Genomic DNA, 21,309 nt, shown 5'->3' on the forward strand with positions numbered 1-21,309 from the left:
TAAATAAATAGTCTATGAAGTAGCTCTGGACTCTGGACATAGAGTGGACTTTCAAGATGTTGGTGTGCCGAGATGATCTTTGCCTGATGAAAACAACCAAGACAACTCATGTCTATACCACAGAAAAGTTTTTTTTTTGATTAATATATAAATCCATAGCTTTTATATTCAATATACAAAAGAGACTGACAATTTTAAAAAGTGAATGGCCCTTGGTGGGGAACCACTGTATACAACTCTGTACATGACAAGATAATCATACATTGGATATCACAAACTGATGACTGGTCAGTTTTGTGCAAGAACATCCATGTATGCAGGCAAGGGCAGGAATGACAATTACTCACATTACTGATGTTAACAAATATTAGACGCTTTTAGGCTTCAAAAGGGAAACCTTTCCATGTAAGCATGGTCTTTCTGCTCACTGCTTCACACTTGGTACACATGAGAAACTGGTATATAGCAGTAAAGGTTTCATTCATTCAGATTCATTCACATTCAGCTAAGAAAAACAGGAATAATGCTATCACTTTTAAGGGCAACACACAGAGAAGAGAATGACTTAAAAAGGCACTTCTGCAGGCTTCTTCATCCTGTGTCCTTGTGAGGTAAAGAGAGAGTTTATAGGAAGTGCCCCCCCCTGTGGTGTCAGGGGGGATAAAGAGCTCTCCTCCCAGTAACACATCCACTTTGCTATCCATAACAACTCAAGTCCATGAATGGTAATTTCAAAGAAAACATCATAAATCCCAGTGTTAGCCATTGCAGTCCTTGCGGAAAGGAGGGGAGGCAATAATATGTTCATTTTAACATAAAAAAAAATGTTACTGGCACTGCTGTGTGGGGATGAAATTAGAAACTGTAAGCATCCTCTAAAATAACCATACCATGCATGGCATTGAGAGTGAAGACTTAAAACTCAATCTTTTCATTTCTCAGACCCATTTGTTCTTGATCTAAATACATTTTGGACAGATAATATGGTAGCTAGCTACTATGGACATTTTGCACACTTGACCTAAACCATAGCACTTGACAGGCAAGGTGATGATACTCATAAGCTAGTTAAGCCTGATCTGAACAATGAGAAATAAGTACAATTCTTTGTAGAAAGGATTACTTTTTGCATATGTTTTTGCATATCATACCAGTTAGGAAAAATGTGGAATGATAATTACAATACTAGAATATTACGGTAACAGCAATAGAATGCTGTTGTGAGTACAGGTAATGGTTCAATTTTGTTTTGTTAAGCTTGATAACTGAGCTGTAGTTTCTACATGGAATAATATTCCAATAGTTGCATAAAAATAGATGTTTAAATCCCATGAAGGGATTTTATTGGAGTGTCCACTTCAAGGCATTTAAAGTTCATCTTGTGATAAGAGATACAACCTAGTTTGAAATGCCTGTAGAATATTTGAGTAGATCATGTCATCATTAACTTTTTTGAATGCCACTGCTTTTCTTGGGGTCTGTTAAAAATAATAAAATTGTCAATTATTTACACAGCTCAAAATGATGATGCATCATGGTCACCATTTACATGTTGGACACATAAACGCACACAGTGCTATAAGAAAATCCTTTAAAAAATATTTATACAGTATTTATAGCCGAACTGCTATTACCAAAATAAAACAATTTCTCTTAAACATCCAACAATCTCCTGAGTTTGTTTGGTTTGGGCAGGAAAAGGTTCTGAAGACAGTGAAAGACTCACATCAACACCTTCACTCTTAACCTGTCTCCTGTGCTTCTGAACTCCTGTGGCCCTAGTTACTGTCTGCTACTAGCTAAGTTGAGCTCCATAAGAGGTGGTCCTTATCCAACAGGATACTGCCTTCATCAGATTCCTGCTAGTCCCTTGGTGGTCACATTAAAATCCCTTCCACCGGGCAGTCTGTCCTGTAACCTCAGCGTTGACACAGGCCTAGACAATATCCTTCGGAGATGAACAAGAAGGCCGACCAAGAAATCTGTGGCCGAGGAACATGAGGACGAGGAGGAAGATGCTGAGGAAGAGTGTGAGGGTGACGAAGCCCCCGTGAGTCATGAGTGGAGTGTCTGGGGCCTCAGCGGGAATCATGTTGGTCAAGTTGAGCATGTAACCCAGAGTCCAGCCTGCACTACTGCCTTCGATCTGTGAGGAGATAACACAAGAGAGTTAAGGCCCATTCACACCAAGAACGATAACGATAACTATAACCATAACGATAAAAGCGTTCACACTGAACAACGATAAACAAAGTATCTCCTTGTGTTAATGAATGTGACGGTTAAAATGCAATGGGTTCTGATTGGCTATTAGCTTTTTATCATTGTGAAAATCGCTCTGAAAGTGATCCCCAACGATATCGTTCTTCATGTCTTTATCGTTATAGTTTATGTGTGAACGTCGTCATTCATATTAACATATTGGGCCTTTACAGAGATATACACATAGAGACACATAGTGAATGGGCCCCAGAGATATACACATACACTGCAAAGAATACTGCCAGCTCAACGGACCTATGCAACAAAATTCACAGTAATTGGCTGATTAATACTTTTGAACAACTTGTAAATGAAAAATGAAAAATTTGAATAAATGTGTTCTAAAATGATTGTAAAGGCACTTATTAACTGTACTACTCTTTATGATGCAGATCATCATGCATTATTAGGGTGCGGTGTCCAGGTGCCCTTTTTTCACAGAGCACAGATAGAACTCTAACTCTAATGGGAGACAAAGATGAGTGTGAGAAAGCTGGGGACCTTATCAATGAAGGTGATATCTTTCCAGGTGTCATCTGTGAAGTTGTAGCCGTTTTCTAGCAAGGTCAAAATGTAAGTCCCAGAGAAGCAGTACTCTGAAAGGTACTTCTCCTTTACTCCTTTACCGTATCTCTGCTTAATCTGAAAAATCAGGAGAGGTATTATTTCATTGTGCTGCGATTTCTGGATGGATATTGCCTATAGCTTGACATGAAGTCAACATACTTCGTTCCATGGGGTCTTGCAGTAATCTGCCAGGTTCCTCTTGGTATCTTCCAGGGACTGGCCAGTTAGGTTTAGGAAGTTCATCACAAAGTAGTACGCAGAGAAGGCCTATGAGCAGCACAGAAACAAGGAGGAGGATATGAAATGAATAACAGTACTATTTTGTAATACCAAAATGATCAGGAACCAACTAAACAAATTGATGATTATTGTAAATGGAGCATAATCTAATAGAGTAAATGTATTTGATGGGATATAATTTCTAAAACCTCTAGCATTCAATATTTTTTCTTGTGACCATGCACTGCATACCCCTAAACCAACCTTCAGCTTTTAGAAAGATGAAAGTAGCCAGCAGATATTTCTCACCCCAAAGGTCCCTACTACAGGAGGCTGGTACACTCCATTAAAGGAACATCGTGAGCTTGTACATTGGCTGAAGTTGAAGACTTTCTGGATGGAACTTTGACACTGTGCAAAGTTGCCAGTGCCATTGTGTGTGAAATTTTCTCTCAAATCATCTTTGTTGATAGTCTTGACACAGGGGGTATCAAAGACGTCCTTAAACTGCTTGTCTTGACTGTAGCCTTGGTGGAAGCAGGGGTCCACTAGGAGGGTCTCACCTGACTTGGTAAAAAAAAAATAGAGGGAGCCTTAAAAACAAGCCTGGAAAGTCTAATATTAGACATGCAAGAATATAAGTGAAATGGCTCTTAAAATTATAAACTTTTGGGGGAATGTTTCCTCTTGAGTTAAAATGGTACATATTTCACTGATTTCCATATAGACCTGAAGTCTGTCAAAAAACTTAAAATTAAGTGATTCTGAATTTCACAAACAGGACAGTAATTAACAGGGTTCCTACACATTTTCCATTTCAAAATTCCATACTTTTTCCATACTCAAATGTTCAAACTTCTCTGTAGATTTTTCTGACTGCATTCTAGATATTGTCAATGGAGTGTTCTACTAGCAAGAGCTGTATAATAATGTTTATTATTAACTTGTTAGCCCTCAGAAAACACTTGCCCAATGTTGGATACTTTTCGATGGGGAAGTGCTGGGTTGGAAGGTGCACTCACATTTGATACAGCATACTACATATGTTGGAGACTAGTGCACTGCTGGCAAAGGCCTCAGAAATCACCGTAAACAGTATTATTTGTTTGCAATAACAGTTTATCAGATAATGCAGTATCCATGTCTTGGTAACTTTTACAAAATCAAAAAAGTCTACCAGTGTTTTAGCCGAAAATAGCAGAGCTAGGTATAGGGCACGTGCATAGAACTGGGGTTTTCGATTTGGTTTTGGTACCAGGGTCCCCTTGTGGGAGAGATTTTTTTGAGGACCCCCATTCAATTGTATCTTGATGATGTGGACTGACATCTTAAGCTACACAACAGTAGGAATGGTTTATTATGACCTGAGTGAAGTGATTAGTACTGTAGATGCAATAGTCTGGAAACACAAATATTTCTCCATATCCTTGTTTTTTTTTTCCATACTTATCCAGACCTGGAAATTACTAAAATCAAATTCCATACTTTTCTTACTGCGTAGGAACCCTGAATTAAGCAATGAATTTAGTAGGCTATGTCAGTGCATGATCAATCTCCTTTAGACAGTGTGTACACTTCTGTGGCGTGAAAGTATTACCTGTAGCTGTTTCTCCAGAGCCAATTTGAGGACCTGGTCCTTCCCATAACACAGGAAGCTGTGTGTGTACACCTGGTAGTCGCTACCATAGAGTCGGAAGTCCATGGAATTGTCAGGTGACTCTATTGGTTGGTTGGAGACAAAGGTGATCTGGGTGGAGGCACCTCCCAGGTCTAAAGCTCCCATTGTTCCTGCAGCCTGAAAAAAAAACTTACTATTCACTTTTCTTAAAAGAATCAGATGACTAGTTCCCTCCAACAAGAGATGAATGTCTGCCTCTTAAGTCACTGTTATTCAGTCCCACTCTGCAGTATTTCATCCTGTATATGATCAAAGCATGATATATATTATGGAATCAATTCTATTCCTCTTTAAACTCTTAACACCAAACAAGACACCCATGCCGTCAGAAATTAGCCTTAGAGTTTAGGCAGTGGTGTATGAAGTACCTGAAAACCATAATTAAGTAAAAGTATTGATATCTTACAACGAAAATGACCCAGTACCTATTACAATATACAGTGTCTATAAAAAGTATTCATCAGCCCCCCTTGGATATTTCCTCTTTTACTGCTTTTTGTAAATGGGATTTCAATCAATCTAATTTGGCCTTTTTTACAATAATTTACAAAAATTCCTTCTATAATGTCAAAGTGAAAGCATATACACTAGATGTCGCCTTGACTACTGCTGTTCATTGGAACGAATGCGTCAATCGAGACGCCATCTTGCTTCAGTGATCCACTCCTTTACAATGCATTAGCGTCAATCTGGGCAAAGATCTAGCGAAAATAAAATCACCATAAATCGTCAAAATCTCAAGCAATTATCTAGTTTTTTGGGTTGTTCCAACTGACAGGCATGTATTTATGGTTGAGTCTAGAGAAAACTAAGCTTAAGACGATAATAAATATACATTTTACCCGTCTAGCCCCATAGACTCCCATTCATTCTGCACTAGCTAGCGGCGGCCCCTAGAGGAACAATGAGTAAACTGCAACCAGGTTCGATACAATGAAAGTAAACAGGCTCTTCGTAGACAGGCTCTGGTTGAGGCCACATACCCCTCGTCTCGTTTACTCATGGAAGTTGTAATCTCACCAGAAGTTGCTGTAGATCTGTAGAACATTTACCTCTGCTACTACATAGGCTACGCCAGTCGTTACTTTTATAATCATGGGTCAGTGCCATGGGCAAACGAGATGTAGCTGAATTCATAAATGACAAAGCCATGAGAAAGGTGATTTTCTTACGTTTCAACAACAAAGAAGCCGATCTGCCATCATTGTGAGAAGTTCCCAAATTTGTCGCTAATCGCTAAAAAGGTTTTCTATCGCTGGGGATGGCCAAACGTCGCTAAATAGGTAACGCTAACAATACAGGAGAACTAGTTTAGCGCTTCAGATCCCTGTACCAAGATGGCGGCGGTGTTGACGCATGCTGAGAAGCAGAAGGCGACATCTAGTGTATATATCTATGCATAGCGGCTATTAAAAATAATGCAAAACAAGTGATTGCATAAATCACCCCCCCCCCCCCGGGAGTTTGGCAAAGAAAAATGGAGTAAGGTTGCAGTATCCAGATTGTTGGAGCCATTTCTGCAATTCATGATTTATTTATGATATTCAAGTTATTTGTAATTTATATGTTAGTATAAGTATAATTTAGGTAGGCCTATGATTATTTTATAGTTTGTAATATGTACTAGACTCAACTGTGATATGTAGCGCATTTATGTCACAGGCATATTTGCACATTTGCCATATTCCTTACATTCCTTAATGATGGATTTCACTGAAATCCAGGGGATGCTTGTCAATAACCTTTTCTCTGAGTTTCTTGGAGTGTTATTTTGTCTTCATGGTGGAATTGTAGCCAGGAATACTGATTGACCAGTGACTGGACTTTCCAGACACAGGTGTTTTTATATTACTATATTATATACACATTCACTGCACTCAGGCAATCTCCATTTCAGCAACTGTGAGACTACTAGCACCAATTGGCTGGACCTCTGCTGATTTAGGTCAGTCACTTTAAGGGGGCAATTTATGCAATCACTTATTTTGCATTGTATATTTTTAATTGATTAACATTACCTGGTAGAAATCTGCTTTGACTGTGAGGGGGTGAATATTTTAATAGGCACTGTAGGTAAAGTAAAAGTCCTAAAATATCTGATTTGAACATTACTTAAGTAGCTTATCAAACATATTTTGTTGTATTATATGTATACCTGCTTTATACTATGTAGAACTTTGTTTTGTTGGTGTCACTTCTACATTTAATCACATCCAATTTGGAAAAATAGAGGAGAAAATGGTATGGAAAAGTATGGTGATGGTATGGTAATGGTGAATTAAATTATATCGTTACACTTAAGTTTAAGGGAAAAACTTATCCGGTGACCTTTTTGGTATAAAAAATGAACTCTGTGCTATGAAATGCATGGATTTATTACAAAAACCATGTAACTGTCATTTTGCTCAAAAAATTTTGAAGAGAGTGCAGTCTTTCATACACAGAAAGCAAAACAGATTAATCATGTTGTCTACTGAAATTATTGTGGTGCTTTCATTTTGCGGACAAAAAGCAGAATGTGCTATATGATCATTTTTGCCACTACTTCTGATACAACGTAAAGGTGTTAAAGTCCTTGTTCTACAGGTTGGGAAAATCAAGCCTATCTAACATTAGGCCTACACAACATAATGCAGAATGCAGACCTTAGTAGCCTATCTAACATTAGGCCTACACAACATAATGCAGAATGCAGACCTTAGTAGCCTATCTAACATTAGGCCTACACAACATAATGCAGAATGCAGACCTTAGTAGCATATCTAACATTAGGCCTACACAACACAATGCAGAATGCAGACCTTAGTAGCCTATCTAACATTAGGCCTACACAACACAATGCAGAATGCAGACCTTAGTAGCCTATCTAACATTAGGCCTACACAACACAATGCAGAATGCAGACCTTAGTAGCCTATCTAACATTAGGCCTACACAACACAATGCAGGATGCAGACCTTAGTAGCCTATCTAACATTAGGCCTACACAACACAATGCAGGATGCAGACCTTGTGCCCATAGTAGCCTATCTAACATTAGGCCTACACAACATAATGCAGAATGCAGACCTTAGTAGCCTATCTAACATTAGGCCTACACAACACAATGCAGAATGCAGACCTTAGTAGCCTATCTAACATTAGGCCTACACAACATAATGCAGAATGCAGACCTTAGTAGCCTATCTAACATTAGGCCTACACAACATAATGCAGAATGCAGACCTTAGTAGCCTATCTAACATTAGGCCTACACAACATAATGCAGAATGCAGACCTTAGTAGCCTATCTAACATTAGGCCTACACAACACAATGCAGAATGCAGACCTTGTGCCCATAGTAGCCTATCTAACATTAGGCCTACACAACACAATGCAGGATGCAGACCTTAGTAGCCTATCTAACATTAGGCCTACACAACATAATGCAGAATGCAGACCTTAGTAGCCTATCTAACATTAGGCCTACACAACATAATGCAGAATGCAGACCTTAGTAGCCTATCTAACATTAGGCCTACACAACATAATGCAGAATGCAGACCTTAGTAGCCTATCTAACATTAGGCCTACACAACACAATGCAGAATGCAGACCTTAGTAGCCTATCTAACATTAGGCCTACACAACACAATGCAGAATGCAGACCTTAGTAGCCTATCTAACATTAGGCCTACTCAACACAATGCAGAATGCAGACCTTAGTAGCCTATCTAACATTAGGCCTACACAACACAATGCAGGATGCAGACCTTGTGCCCATAGTAGCCTATCTAACATTAGGCCTACACAACATAATGCAGAATGCAGACCTTAGTAGCCTATCTAACATTAGGCCTACACAACACAATGCAGAATGCAGACCTTAGTAGCCTATCTAACATTAGGCCTACACAACATAATGCAGAATGCAGACCTTAGTAGCCTATCTAACATTAGGCCTACACAACATAATGCAGAATGCAGACCTTAGTAGCCTATCTAACATTAGGCCTACTCAACACAATGCAGAATGCAGACCTTGTGCCCATAGTAGCCTATCTAACATTAGGCCTACACAACACAATGCAGGATGCAGACCTTAGTAGCCTATCTAACATTAGGCCTACACAACATAATGCAGAATGCAGACCTTAGTAGCCTATCTAACATTAGGCCTACACAACATAATGCAGAATGCAGACCTTAGTAGCCTATCTAACATTAGGCCTACACAACACAATGCAGGATGCAGACCTTGTGCCCATAGTAGCCTATCTAACATTAGGCCTACACAACACAATGCAGGATGGAATGTGGATGGAATTTCTGTAAAATTACTTCATTTCATCCATAAAGTCAGAAGTGAATTAAACCTTTGTTCAAAAAGTAAAGAAAGCATTCTGTCCATGACAAGTTCTCAGGAACATTTGCTCAGTCACTTGTCCTTATAGTTGTGAGTTCACTGTTTGAGTGGAAAATTAAACTGTTGGTATGAATTTACTTTTTTCTCTTCAATATCTGATCTGCCAATGATTTCACTTGATTCAATGGACACTTTGATTAATTCTCCAAACTTTCCCAACATTTGTGTTTAGGTTTTGGGAAACATTTATTTCATTCGAAAAATGTCTTAAAAAGTTTACTGTGACATTACATGAACTCTTAAATTAAATCTAATTCAAATTAAATAAACAAGTATAATTAGTCATGTACACCACTGGGTTTTGGTTTAGAAGAGTCTTGCGCTGGAACTACCTGCATTTAATTTGTGTAGAAATAAAAGCCTGTGGCTCTATATACTGTATGTGGGAACTAACCTTCCCGAAGTTTTCCCTCAGGTAGTTGACAGTAATCCAGCCAAAGGCTCCCTCCTGCTGGCCTGTGATGATGCGTGCCCCCTGGAAGCCGAAGGGCGTCTTTGACAGGGTATCCTCCACCGAGGACAAGACCTTCTCTGCACTCTTAGTGTCCTGCTCCCTAGGGAGAGCAGTTTGACCATTGGCCCATAATGAAGATGCAGAAGGATTGCAATATGATTCTTATTTTATTACTAATTGATTGTTACTATTGAAGAATTGCTGCTAAATGTATTTGAACTGTTGAATGGAACTATAATGTGATGTGATTTATGAAGAATTACAGTGGGAGTATTATTTTCTGCCTTCAAGATGTTGTAAAAAATAACAACTCTCAGGCACCATCTCAGGAACTTTCTGGTTGGTTACTACAACTGAACCATCCAGTGCCATTCTAATTCCAGTCCCATAACACATATGTTTTCACAGCCACCTAACTGACACATTTGAAAAGAATGTTGATTACACCAGCCTGAAGGCCTGTGAATCTGTTACGGCAAAAATGGCTTACATTAGCAGCCTCATCCCTGCAGTGGCTCCCAGGTACACTGGGGTCTCTTTGTGCTTGGCTGGATCAATCTTGCGCTTGGCCTCCTCTATGCAATGCATCAGGGACAGGCCTGCTCCGCTGGAGTTGTGGGCATAGCTGGAGATTCCCTTGCCTATGGGAGAGGATCAACTGAGGTCAGAAGATCACAGGGACAAATTCCGTCATGCTGGTCTACTGATTAATCAACAGCTGGTACAAAACCTTAAGCTGATGAAAACCTGGCAAATCACAAATTTCATTCATACTTTCAACAAATTGTTCCTCCCAGAGCTACAAAAAAATAACATAAAAACTGCTGAAAAAATCATCTCCAGATTTCAGTTTTGCAATTGCAAGAAATGTACCTAGGGAATAGAAAGTTTGACGATGGGGAAAAGTGGGACTGATTACTAGTGCCCCAAGGGGGAGTTAATTGTAAAGTTAATTTATAAAGTGCATTTGCTGAATAACTTGGTTGATTGACTAACTTTTTATATAAAATATAGTGAAGACAGTTTAAAGTCACACATCCCTTGCTAAAGCGCAAAATGGTCTAGTCCGCCTGCAGGACAATAGGTACGCTATGCACTTTTTGTTGTCATCAAATTGATGAAGATGTTTTCTTAAGTTGCTTGTGTTTTGTATATTTGCAAGTGTTTTGTCGATTTTCATAAATTGACATAAATTGCAGGTTGTTTGCAGCCGTCGGCCACTGTACTGAGTTGCTCTGATGAGAATGGCTTTGGAAAAAAGTGTCTGCTAAATGAATAAATGTAAATGTGGTGAGGATTATATACACTATACACTGTACAGTTTTTTTGGTAACACTTTACTTATAGAGATATCTACATACACAGTCATGACACATGAACCCTAACCCTAACCATAACCATAACCTTAACCATAACCTTAACCTTAACCTTAACCTTAACCTTAACCCTAACCTTAACTCTAAAATTGACTTTTAGATGGGAATAGTGGGGCGAGAACAACTGGCCAGTGCACAAATAGTAAAACCAACTACACACTAAAATAAAATGTTAATTCTAATTTTCTAACCAGAGACGGTTGATAAATTGACCCAGTTACCTATTAGAATATACAGTGTCTATAAAAAGTATTCACCCCCCTCGGATCTTTGCTCTAACTCTAACCATAACTTGTCATGACAAAAACCGAATGACACTTAATGACAGAAGCATTATAAACGTTTATGAGTTGTGTATAATGTTTATGACATGTTCATGACAGTGTCATTTCACTGTTATGTAGATACCTTCAAGTAAAGTGTAACCGATTTATCTAACCATTTGGAAAGATTTTAGTGGCCTAATTTCACACAAATAGGAAGGCTGAGGTTCTATGTCTACTTTCATTTGAATTTGTGCATGCGGTCACATAATCTCTGCATGTAGGTCACGTAGCTGTAAGTTAGAGGAGTTAGAACAAGTGACAAGATGTACACACACACACGCACACAAATAGGAAGGCTGTGGTTCTATGACTTCTTTCATTTTGTGCATACTGTCACATAGGGCTAGTCCACACGTACGAAACCGATCTGTTTTTCCTCCGTCTTCCCTGAAACCGCATCAAGAATATTTGCGTCCAAACGGATCCATCTCAACACGACTCAACACGTTACTTCATACCCCAGGCCTATAGGTGGCACTGTTTCTTTACAGAAATTGACCAAAATTTGCGCTTTACAAACAGACAGAATAGGCTACGACCAAATGGCTAGTGCAAGGAAACCAGAATTGTTTGTGTGGACTGATGGTGAACTGTCAACTGTAGTCAACTGTAAAACTAATAAACTTTATTTTACGGTTTGTGAAGGGTGCAGTCCCGTCCTTTATTTGGCTAATGCAGGTAGGCCTACTAATCACCTTTACTTTCTTTGGTTGTAGGATAGTCCGTGATTCACATTTAAGCGTCTTTGTATGCTTATATCTGATTTCACTCGACTGTGAATGCATGTATATATGTTGTAAGACATGTAAAATAAATGAATGACACTGGCACAAATTAAAGCAACACCAAAGATTTTTTTATACCTTAAAATAATGTTTCCAAAATCGTTTCAGTGGTTCATCAACTCGTAACAGGGTGAACGGCAATTCTGCATTCGCTTCGCGGCCCTCTATCGGCTATAACCGCACTATGTAAGTTTGCCAGATCGGGTAGCGGATCTGTAGTTCGATGGAATGAGACATAAGAAACTACAAATTTGACTAGCATCTGATGTCGCAATACATCGTACTTTTATAAGTCATGCAAAATATACTACCTTGTCTGTGGACATCGTTATTTGCAAAGCCGGTGCTGGATAAACAAATAGCGTGCGTGCGACAGAGGGAAAGTTCTTTGGTGTTGCTTTAATGTAGCCTAAACTTACACCGCACTTTCCTAATAACTTAAGTTCTCTCGCGTCACTGACAGTAGCTAGAATGCATAAAAAAACACTGGGAAAAACAGTGTTCGGTCCACCAAGTCATAAGCTATCGGCGCTGCGCAGCACCAGTTGTGATATTTATCTAACGGAGTGTAATCGTAGGTTATGTAATGTATGAAAACTAGTATTGTTAGGCAATACTATAAGTGCAAGTCCAGGGCAGCTGAGGTGTGGCAATGACATCATCGATACGCAAGCAGGATGTGCGGTTTCGCTGTCTAAACGAATTCAAACGGGGTACGGTTTCAGATTTCTCCACTCTGGGACCAGGTTTCAGAAAGGTGCGGTTTCGGGCAGTGCGTTTACAGGATTCGTTTGGACGCTCGGCCAAGACGAAGCAAAACCTCTGCGTTTAACCTAAAAAGCGTCTCCGTGTGGACGGGCCCATAGTCTGTGCATGTAGTCATGTAGCTCTGACAGATCGTTTCATGTCCCCTCCTGTCAAGGGTTTTCCGTTTTTATTTTTCTACCCTCAGTAACTGTCATGCTGAGGTGAGTTTAACAGGTGTCACTTTCACTTTTACCTTATTCAAAGCTGCTAGGCAATAGTTGCTCAGCATTTACTCTATTGATGTTGAAGAGATCAAATTGTGTTAGGAAACAAATGGTTGAATACCAGTGTAGGTTTTTACAGGCTGCATTGTAATATGCTATATAATCAATGATTGTAGCCTATATATTTTAAGTCTCAATTTATCAATTGCCAGTGGACCATCTAGCATTTTGAGGGGCCCAGAATTATTTTCTTTCATAGGGCCCATATTTTCTAGCAGCGCCCCTGTCTACCTGCTGAACACAAACACTGCAGTGGTCTAGCAGAAGGGAGAGAGAGGATGTCCTGACTGATGCCATACCTTTCACAGGGCAATAGTGTCGCTGGCGGACCATCCCAGTATTGTTCTCTTTCTCCGCTGGCCACTCATAGATGTACAACGCCGTATGTGAGGAACCTGCGTCGAGCACTATTCCATACTTATTACAGAAAAGAGAGGGGAAAGACACACAAAGAGAATGAGAGAGTTGTCTCTGTTGTTGAGATGTCAATTAGCTTTGAAGTTCACAGTTTATTTCAGAGGTAAACCTTGACAATTCCTTTTCAGCATGAGCATTTACCATTAACTGTGGCACAACAGGACTTTCATTCAACACTGAGCCAGTTCCAAAAGTCAGTATTTACAATACACAGGTGGTTGTATCTCATAAACCATTGCCTACCTTATACTTCTGCGGTATTGGTTTATTCTGCACAACAGAGATGGCTACAAGTGTAATAACAGCAGCAATAAAGAAGATGGCCACACAGAGCATTTTTCCACTGTGCCATGGAGCTTTCATTTCTGAAAAAAAAGACAAAATTAAAGATAAAATTAGCCAACAGATGTAAGGTCAAGCATCTGTGTCAGCTGTATTCAATTGATATAATTTTGCAAAAAAATCAATTCAACTCAATTTCATTTACATGGCTCCATAGTGCTACCTACTTAGGGCCAGCTGGGTAGTGTGATTAACTCAGCTTGATGATATCTAGTGAGTGGAGGGAAGTGTAGTGGAGAGAAATTTATTTTTCCCATGGGGTGAGACAGCATTCAGAGTCGTTGCTTAACCCTTGTAAGGTGTTCATACTTTTGTTACTCAGCCAATGTTTCCGGGTCTGGTGGACCCACCTCATTATTAGGCTTTCAAATCAATACAGCCATAACAATTTATGCAAAAACAGATGCTTACTTTAGCTCAATTACCAATGATATTTGTTCATATTTGCCATTTAGTGAGATCACTTTATGATCATATGATCATTTTCGTTTTTTTGTGAGAAAACGAGGAAATTCAATTATTAAAAAATATATAATAATTCTGTAACTTTGTGTGGGAATAGCAGGTGCAGAAAGACAACATTCCCGCACACAGACACTCAGACACAGACACACACACACAGACAGAGACACACACAAACACAAACACATGTGTAGGGGGATGTACCATGTGCAGTTGAAAATAAGTTATTTTTTATGTTCTTCATAGTAATTGAGCCAAGGCCAATGAGTTTGAGTTAGAAGAAATAATAAATAGGATAATTTTTCTTTCAGCAAACATTGAACAAACGGGTCCCACAGACCCGAACAGCTATAGAAGATCACAGTGATCATGGTAGCCTATTTGTTATGTCCAACAATAGCCTACTGCAGTCTAGACTTCCTAACGCTTGCACCTCTACCCGACGCTTGTGCAAGAGGTTTTTCCACAACCGAAAAAAGGTAACGTTTAGTTTGGCGCACAATGCTCTTGTAACCAAATGGATAGAAGCGTCTTTGTTAGTCTGACTGTAGCCTGCCGCTGTATCGATCGCTTGCTGCCCAAGCCAACACAGTCAACACTTCATAACCACATATTTAGAATAGACTAGGCTATATTATTCCGCTAACTTTAAACAACCACTCTCAAAAAGTTGGAAATAGCCTGAAATAGGCTACAGATAGCCTAACTATACATTTGATTTGATCTAATCTAGGCGACAATTTTGACATTTTCAAATGACTTGTATGTTGTACTTGTATGAAATGCCAATAATAACTGTAAAGCCCCTCCGATTTAGCAAAACATGATTGTTTAAACATGGTTTTAAATAGCCTGCATAATGAATCGCCTACTTGATTTTTTTCGCGAGCTGTCCGCTCACGTCGGCATTCCTTTATGGTACCTTCCACTGGTAACCAGCTGTGACTGCTGTTGCCGGCGATGAACATGCATTTGACCCTCCTGGAGAATACATTTCCCCAAGTCCTGCCCCTCGCCGTACAGTCGATGTGGTAACGCCTACAGCCGGTATGGCTTGCATTTGGCAAGCAAGGCAAAGTGATTTGATTGCAACCCAAACAGTCATTATTTTCTTACTAGGATAGGCCAAATACTTGACACGTTAAGAGTTAACAAGTGGTTATTCACGAAGAAATCCCCTTTATACAGTTAAATGACCGAAAAGACAAAACTTTAAAACCGGAGTGACTCCAATAGTGCTCCCTATAGGGTTGGAACAGTAATCTAGCAGGCCCTATTCAATTTTACAGATCAGATGGCCCTCTTCGGAAAATGGTTGATTGTGATTACACATAATAAAACTAAAATGTCCAACCTAGGTTAGCTGCACTGACTGAGTCATGCTCTTTTCAACCTAATAAGTAGTAACCTAGAAAGTGGTATATGGCTGCATTTGTATTTTTTCTTGAAAGTTTGAAGGCATACTATTTTTGTATAGCCTATGGATTTCAGAAATACACAGGAGAGGCGTTAAATTCCTTGTGTTGTAGCTAGGTGATTTCCCACACTGGTTAATCAACAACCAGGCCACAGTTGGCTGGCGGCAGTTGCATGCAGGATCCATCCCTCCTGTTACCTCTTGCACCTCTTGCACAACCAAAAAACCAAAGCAAATTTTTTTTTTTTTTAAATCATCAAAAGCACCCACCAATAACAGCATCACCAACAGAGCAGCCTTCCTGAGCATTTCACTGAGGTTATCACGTAGGGACATTCCTTCATCTGTGTTTCATTGAAACTCAAACTCACACTATCAAGCAAATAACCTAAAAGATTTCTCTAAGGGCAATTCTGGTGTGATCATTTAAAATCCAGTCAGTGGATGGAAATATTGTACCGCATGGAAATATATTTCACTTCTATAATCTGAATATGGAAATATGTTCATATTTGGTTTAGCTCTGGTTATCATCCTATCCCACATTCACTCGGACCCACACCTTTATTTCTCTCTTGCTTACAGGAGTGTCTTTGTGTGAAATAAATTGCCTGTGCAAAAGCCCCTGGTGATTGGCCTAGTTTATCTTTGGTTACTGATCACATGAAATTACAACCTGAAATTGGTCTGCATAAGCCTGAGCGTTGTTAGCCTTCTTCTCAGCATCCTTCAATTGTTATGCAGAAAATCAAGGCAGTGTAGGGAGTTCACCACCATGGAAAAGGGAGTTGTTATTGTACTGGTCCCACCCAAGATAAGGTTCAGTCAGAGCATTTAATATAAACACTGACTGGGATAAACAACGGTGAACGGAAGTCAGCAATGTCATTCAATATAAGCTTGCTAGTGTGTGCATTGCAGAACCCTGGAGCTGAATGCACAAACATAGTAAAAGTATGTACAATTTTAAGAACATTTCCATCATTAAGAATCATTTTCAAAGTTGTTTTGCAATCAAGAACAGATGTTCGATATGAAGCAATGCCAGAGACATTCTAATGAGGAGACACAGCACTCAAAGAATCCTCCATAGAAATGTATGGAGTTAGTTTGTAATGCCAATATGGCAGATGCCTACACATATCCCTTCCCGTAATGTAAGTAACCAACCACATTTTTTATTCATCCATATTATTTATTACCCTGGAAATCCAGTTCTCGCGAGAGCACAATGGAATTGTCTCTGCGCAAAGAGCAAAGATGCACGTTACTTTTTCCCCAATATTCCGGGAAACCAGCTAAACTGATGAAGACAGCGCTGAAACGTTGGAGGACAGTACACATTGCTCGTAGTGTTATCCGATTGCGTCGAAGTCCCAAATTATTCAGAGTAAACATGGTCTAGTGTTATCCAATTGCGTGCAATGTGATTTTTAAATGCATGCTTGTTGCCTCCCCTCGAGTTGGACCATTACATTGCTCTTTGCCAGACCCTTAATCTTTCTAGATTATCAGGGTCTGGATTTTCCAGGCTAATTATTTATATCTTTCAATTCAGATTTAAACACAGATTTGCCTGATGTACTTTTTATTATGTCCTATGACCTCCCTTACGTACTGTATGCCTCCCCATTGTAAAGTAGCCAAGTGGGGGGACTTGCCTAAAAGGACTTTGGCAATGCTATTTGTGGCCGGTGGGGATAGGTTATGTGGCCATTTCCACTTGCGTGTAGGCTACATAGTATGGCGTACCAGAGACATGAACCCAGGTGTGTTTGCAAGCAATGCTATTAACAACCAAGCACACAGATACAGAGTGTATATTTCATAAACAGCATCAGAGCCATGATCTGCAACACCTAGGACAAAGATGAGGGGTGTCTCCATGAGACCAATCTGAGTGGTGGCCACCAATCATGGCCACTGCCTTGGACTCACTTTAACTCTCATCCTGTGTTGTAGCATGCTGTGCTTCAGAACTAGCACAAACATATTAATATTATAGACTACATACACAAGTTTATGTTATTCTATTTTTATATCTATCTTTTTTATGTTTCTGATGTAAATACCTTTATGAAAATGTATTTCTTAGATGTCACTGTAGCTATACAGTAATAGCTGTATCAAACTGAATTACTACAATGGTGGATAAAGGTATGTCTTCAAACTTGGGTGTTGTAGGTATTGTAGGCTGCTATGCATATCTACCGTACTACTCTGTTACTGAGTTATAGTGTGCTGTGCTTCACAGCTGGGATTTCCAACTTACAACAACTTGCTTTCATAGTTTGTTCAGTACAGACATGTATTTCCAAAGCTAGTCAACATTGTTAGTGATTAAAGAACCCAGAGGTCAACACTGAATGGGACTAAACACACCACAGGCCTACAATACATCCGGCAGAGAAAAGAGTATGAAACAACACATTTGTCTTTTTAGTAATATGTCAAGTAGTTCTTCCATGATGTGTTAGGACATCAGGATGCTTGCTGAGACAGATTTGCATTTTTGTAAGTTTGCTCAACAGAAAGTTGCTCAACCCACCTCATGTGTTAAGCCTATTCACTTAGCTGTCCTGTTTTACCAAGCAGGTTGTCTGTGTAGTCACTCATGAGGAGAATGTTTGTGAAGGCCTAGCAAACCTGTCACAATTTCTGGCAGTGGTTAAAGGTGCGTCTGTTTATCCTTCAAACACACATGAATAATTCACCAGACCAGTTTTGTTTTGCTAATGTACCACAGTGATGCTTATATTGTAGTGATAAATAAGTTCACTCTGGGTTCCAATGTGCAGACAGAGGGGTTAGATGAGGCATTTCTATGGATGAATGAAAGAAATCCTGGAGGACATCTCCACAACAAAACCCCAATGTGAGCGCATGCAAGTTCTGTGGCTATTTCCTCCAATGACCACAGAGGGACACCTACCACATCAGTAGGTACAACTTTGCTTAAGTCATCTGCACCAAGTTTGGCCTCAGCAGTCATCAAAAATGCATGTTGGCTTACTTGTAATAAGCGGTTGCTCAGTTTACCTACAGTAACATGTTCTGGAAAATAATAACCTGTCCTGTCAGAAGTGTTGCCATGATCTACGAAGAAGGCTCACAAGTAACAATAACAAGCTGTAATTATGTCTACAATGACAACATTCTTGAGATGTTCACGTGGTCCAGAATGAACATATTACTCTTCGGTCTTAAGACCGAAATTAGAGGATACATGCAAGAAACAACAAGTTGCCTGGGGGTTGTACAAGAAAGAGCAGAAAATATTCCACAATAAGACTAAGAGCCACCTCATATGGCTATCATCAACATGGGATGGAAAGACTTTAGACGCCTCTCATTGCCTGTCTAAACATTTCTCTCCTGTTTATTGGCATGGTTCCCTTCCCAACAGTACCGTTCAGGCGGAGCTTTTGGACATTCACCCCCAGGAGTAAGCAGCTGGACTGTACTCTCTTTGAACTTTGAACCCCATGGAGTCTCCTCAGTGGTCAGTCCTTGAAGGTCTACCAAAATGTTTCCATTTTCAATTCCCTTGTTATTTAGAGGACAGCTACTGCTGACAGCTTCTTATTGGCTGCTCAGAGCAGAGGGCCTAACTTGTTCTGAGGGACGTCTTGTATGGACATGCCTTTAACTGTGTGGTTAGACTGTGTGAAGTAATGTTCTGTGTACATCTGAGGCTTACCTGACTCATTTTGTAAATAAGAAGACAAAAAGAAGGTATGTTGAGCTCTTATTCTTAACCCAAACCTTGAGGATTATTACATAACTGTGAGGCATATAAAGGACATTTTTCAATCTATGTTTGAAACTCGCACAGAGCAAGAGTTCCATTAAAACACATAATTTTACTGAACTACAAGTGAACTGTTTTCTTTAAGCATAACCTCTATGTTTACATTCAACTGTATTCTACATTTGACGCATGATGGTACTTATTTAGAGCAATGATACACATTTTTAGAGCTGTGCAAGTCACATACATTGGGGGAAGATTAAGTTTTGCAGACATTTGTGCCAATAGCAGTGTTTTGTACTATGTAGGACCAGCTGTAGGACCTTTCAAATACATGTGAAATTTGTACAATATGTGCAAAAACCAATGCAGGTGCTGAAATGTCTAGAGAAGTGTCACAGGGAGACTGGTAAAAAAGTGCTTGATAACATACAAAACATAACTGTGTGGGATTATATATTTTATATTCAGCAGAAGTGCCATTGTACCCATTGTTCATTCAGCCAATTCCCACTCCTTGACACTATAAAACAGCAGGTTTGATCATGTTCTCTTTCAACTGGAAAAACATGCCAGTCACTTCCCCTGTTTGACATGGCCCCTTGTGACTTGCAGTGATGACATACTGTTGGCCAAGATCTCACATGTTTGTGGTGGCTGAGATCAAGGGCATCTCGCTGGGAGAAGCCTGCTGTCCTCATGCATGTCTGATCTAGCTGTTGTGTGGTTACTCCGGAAACGCCGCTCAAACTCCACTTCTGATGGGAAACCCCATGACATCATGTCTGCCTGGCCTTGAGCCCAAGCCAGTAAGAGGAAACACATTCCCCGGGAAATACTGCACCGTACTTTAATTAACTTGACGATTAAATGAGAACCATACGCAGCATATTTAGCGTTTCTTCTGAATCCAACAATTTATTGAACCTCTCTGTTCCAGGTTCACAGATTATGTGTTACCTTATAAGAAGTAATGAGTTGTAACATGACTAATGATGATCTTTTCAGCACTGGTCACCACTCACATGCTTTCATTTCTCCCACATCGCACAGATTAGAGGAGACACTGCTTGCAGTAGCACAGACAGGGATTAACCCAAGAAAGCCACAACTGTCCATCAAACCTTGTCCCATAACATTACTCTAAGATTGTATCATACAGCTTGTAGAACTGTCTTGATATCTGGCTTTTGCATATAATGGCAGAAAAGACACAACAGCAGAAAAGGCTAAAGGCTCTGACTATCAGTTAGTTCACAATTCACAAACTAAATGATGTAGTGCTATGTCTGTTTCAGGATCTCCCAAAGACACGGACTAAGACAGAGTAACAATTTGCCTTAAATTAAATCATGAACTATGTAATTTACCGTAGAAAGTAGGCTAACAGGGTCTGAAACATTCTGCTGATTTCCCAACAATGACAATAAGTGTTCTAGTCAGGGATAGTATATGTGAATGTGTTATGTATCCTTCTGAGACCCTGCATCCTCATATGAGGACATAACATTTAGGCTTTGCAGAACTTTCTACTTTAATACTCTGAATAAATTTCTGTTGCCCTCATATCGTGACATAGCCTGACGAGCCAGACCCACATTTGCTCCCGCTAGGGGCGCGTCTAGATTTCTAGGCTAATCTTGACAGTTATTTGTATCAATTAGTGGTAAACACACATTACACTGTCTTGGGAAAAAACAAGATGGCGTCGAAATCAACCTACATGTTTTGTCAGCGCACACATGACAACTGTCGTCATGGTAGAGTACCGTTGTAATTTATGGGGTTGAAACTTGTTTATTTGTCCTTATTAACA

At 39.6% G+C, this 21,309-nt stretch overlaps 1 protein-coding gene and 1 long non-coding RNA gene across 3 annotated transcripts in view; one reads left to right on the plus strand and one right to left on the minus strand.

Annotated features, from left to right (window-relative positions):
* The window catches only part of entpd1 (ectonucleoside triphosphate diphosphohydrolase 1), a 27,406-nt gene continuing 6,097 nt past the window's right edge, over positions 1–21,309 (minus strand). Inside the window, exons 1-10 of one of the 2 annotated variants that reach the window (XM_076296314.1) lie at positions 15,198–15,800; positions 13,765–13,886; positions 13,404–13,521; positions 10,077–10,227; positions 9,527–9,686; positions 4,646–4,843; positions 3,358–3,615; positions 2,989–3,096; positions 2,764–2,904; positions 1–2,146 (exon numbers count right to left, since the gene is read on the minus strand). In XM_076296314.1, coding sequence (XP_076152429.1) covers positions 1,937–2,146; positions 2,764–2,904; positions 2,989–3,096; positions 3,358–3,615; positions 4,646–4,843; positions 9,527–9,686; positions 10,077–10,227; positions 13,404–13,521; positions 13,765–13,884 — 1,464 coding nt within the window. In that variant the 5' untranslated portion in view covers positions 13,885–13,886; positions 15,198–15,800 and the 3' untranslated portion in view covers positions 1–1,936. Of the gene's footprint in view, positions 2,147–2,763; positions 2,905–2,988; positions 3,097–3,357; positions 3,616–4,645; positions 4,844–9,526; positions 9,687–10,076; positions 10,228–13,403; positions 13,522–13,764; positions 13,887–15,197; positions 15,801–21,309 lie in introns of those variants that run through there. The other variant, XM_076296313.1, reaches the window with a different exon arrangement.
* The window catches only part of LOC143135945 (uncharacterized), a 23,731-nt gene continuing 21,820 nt past the window's right edge, over positions 19,399–21,309 (plus strand). The window contains exons 1-2 of the long non-coding RNA XR_012989254.1: positions 19,399–19,477; positions 20,109–20,302. This is a non-coding gene — a long non-coding RNA (uncharacterized LOC143135945). The remainder of the gene's footprint in view (positions 19,478–20,108; positions 20,303–21,309) is intronic.

The sequence above is a fragment of the Alosa pseudoharengus genome, unplaced genomic scaffold, assembly GCF_046254945.1.
Source record: "Alosa pseudoharengus isolate Yale_2024_CS ecotype anadromous, Long Island Sound unplaced genomic scaffold, YU_APseudo_1.1 YU_APseudo_1.1_scf_20, whole genome shotgun sequence".
NCBI classification, from domain to species: Eukaryota; Metazoa; Chordata; class Actinopteri; order Clupeiformes; family Clupeidae; genus Alosa; species Alosa pseudoharengus.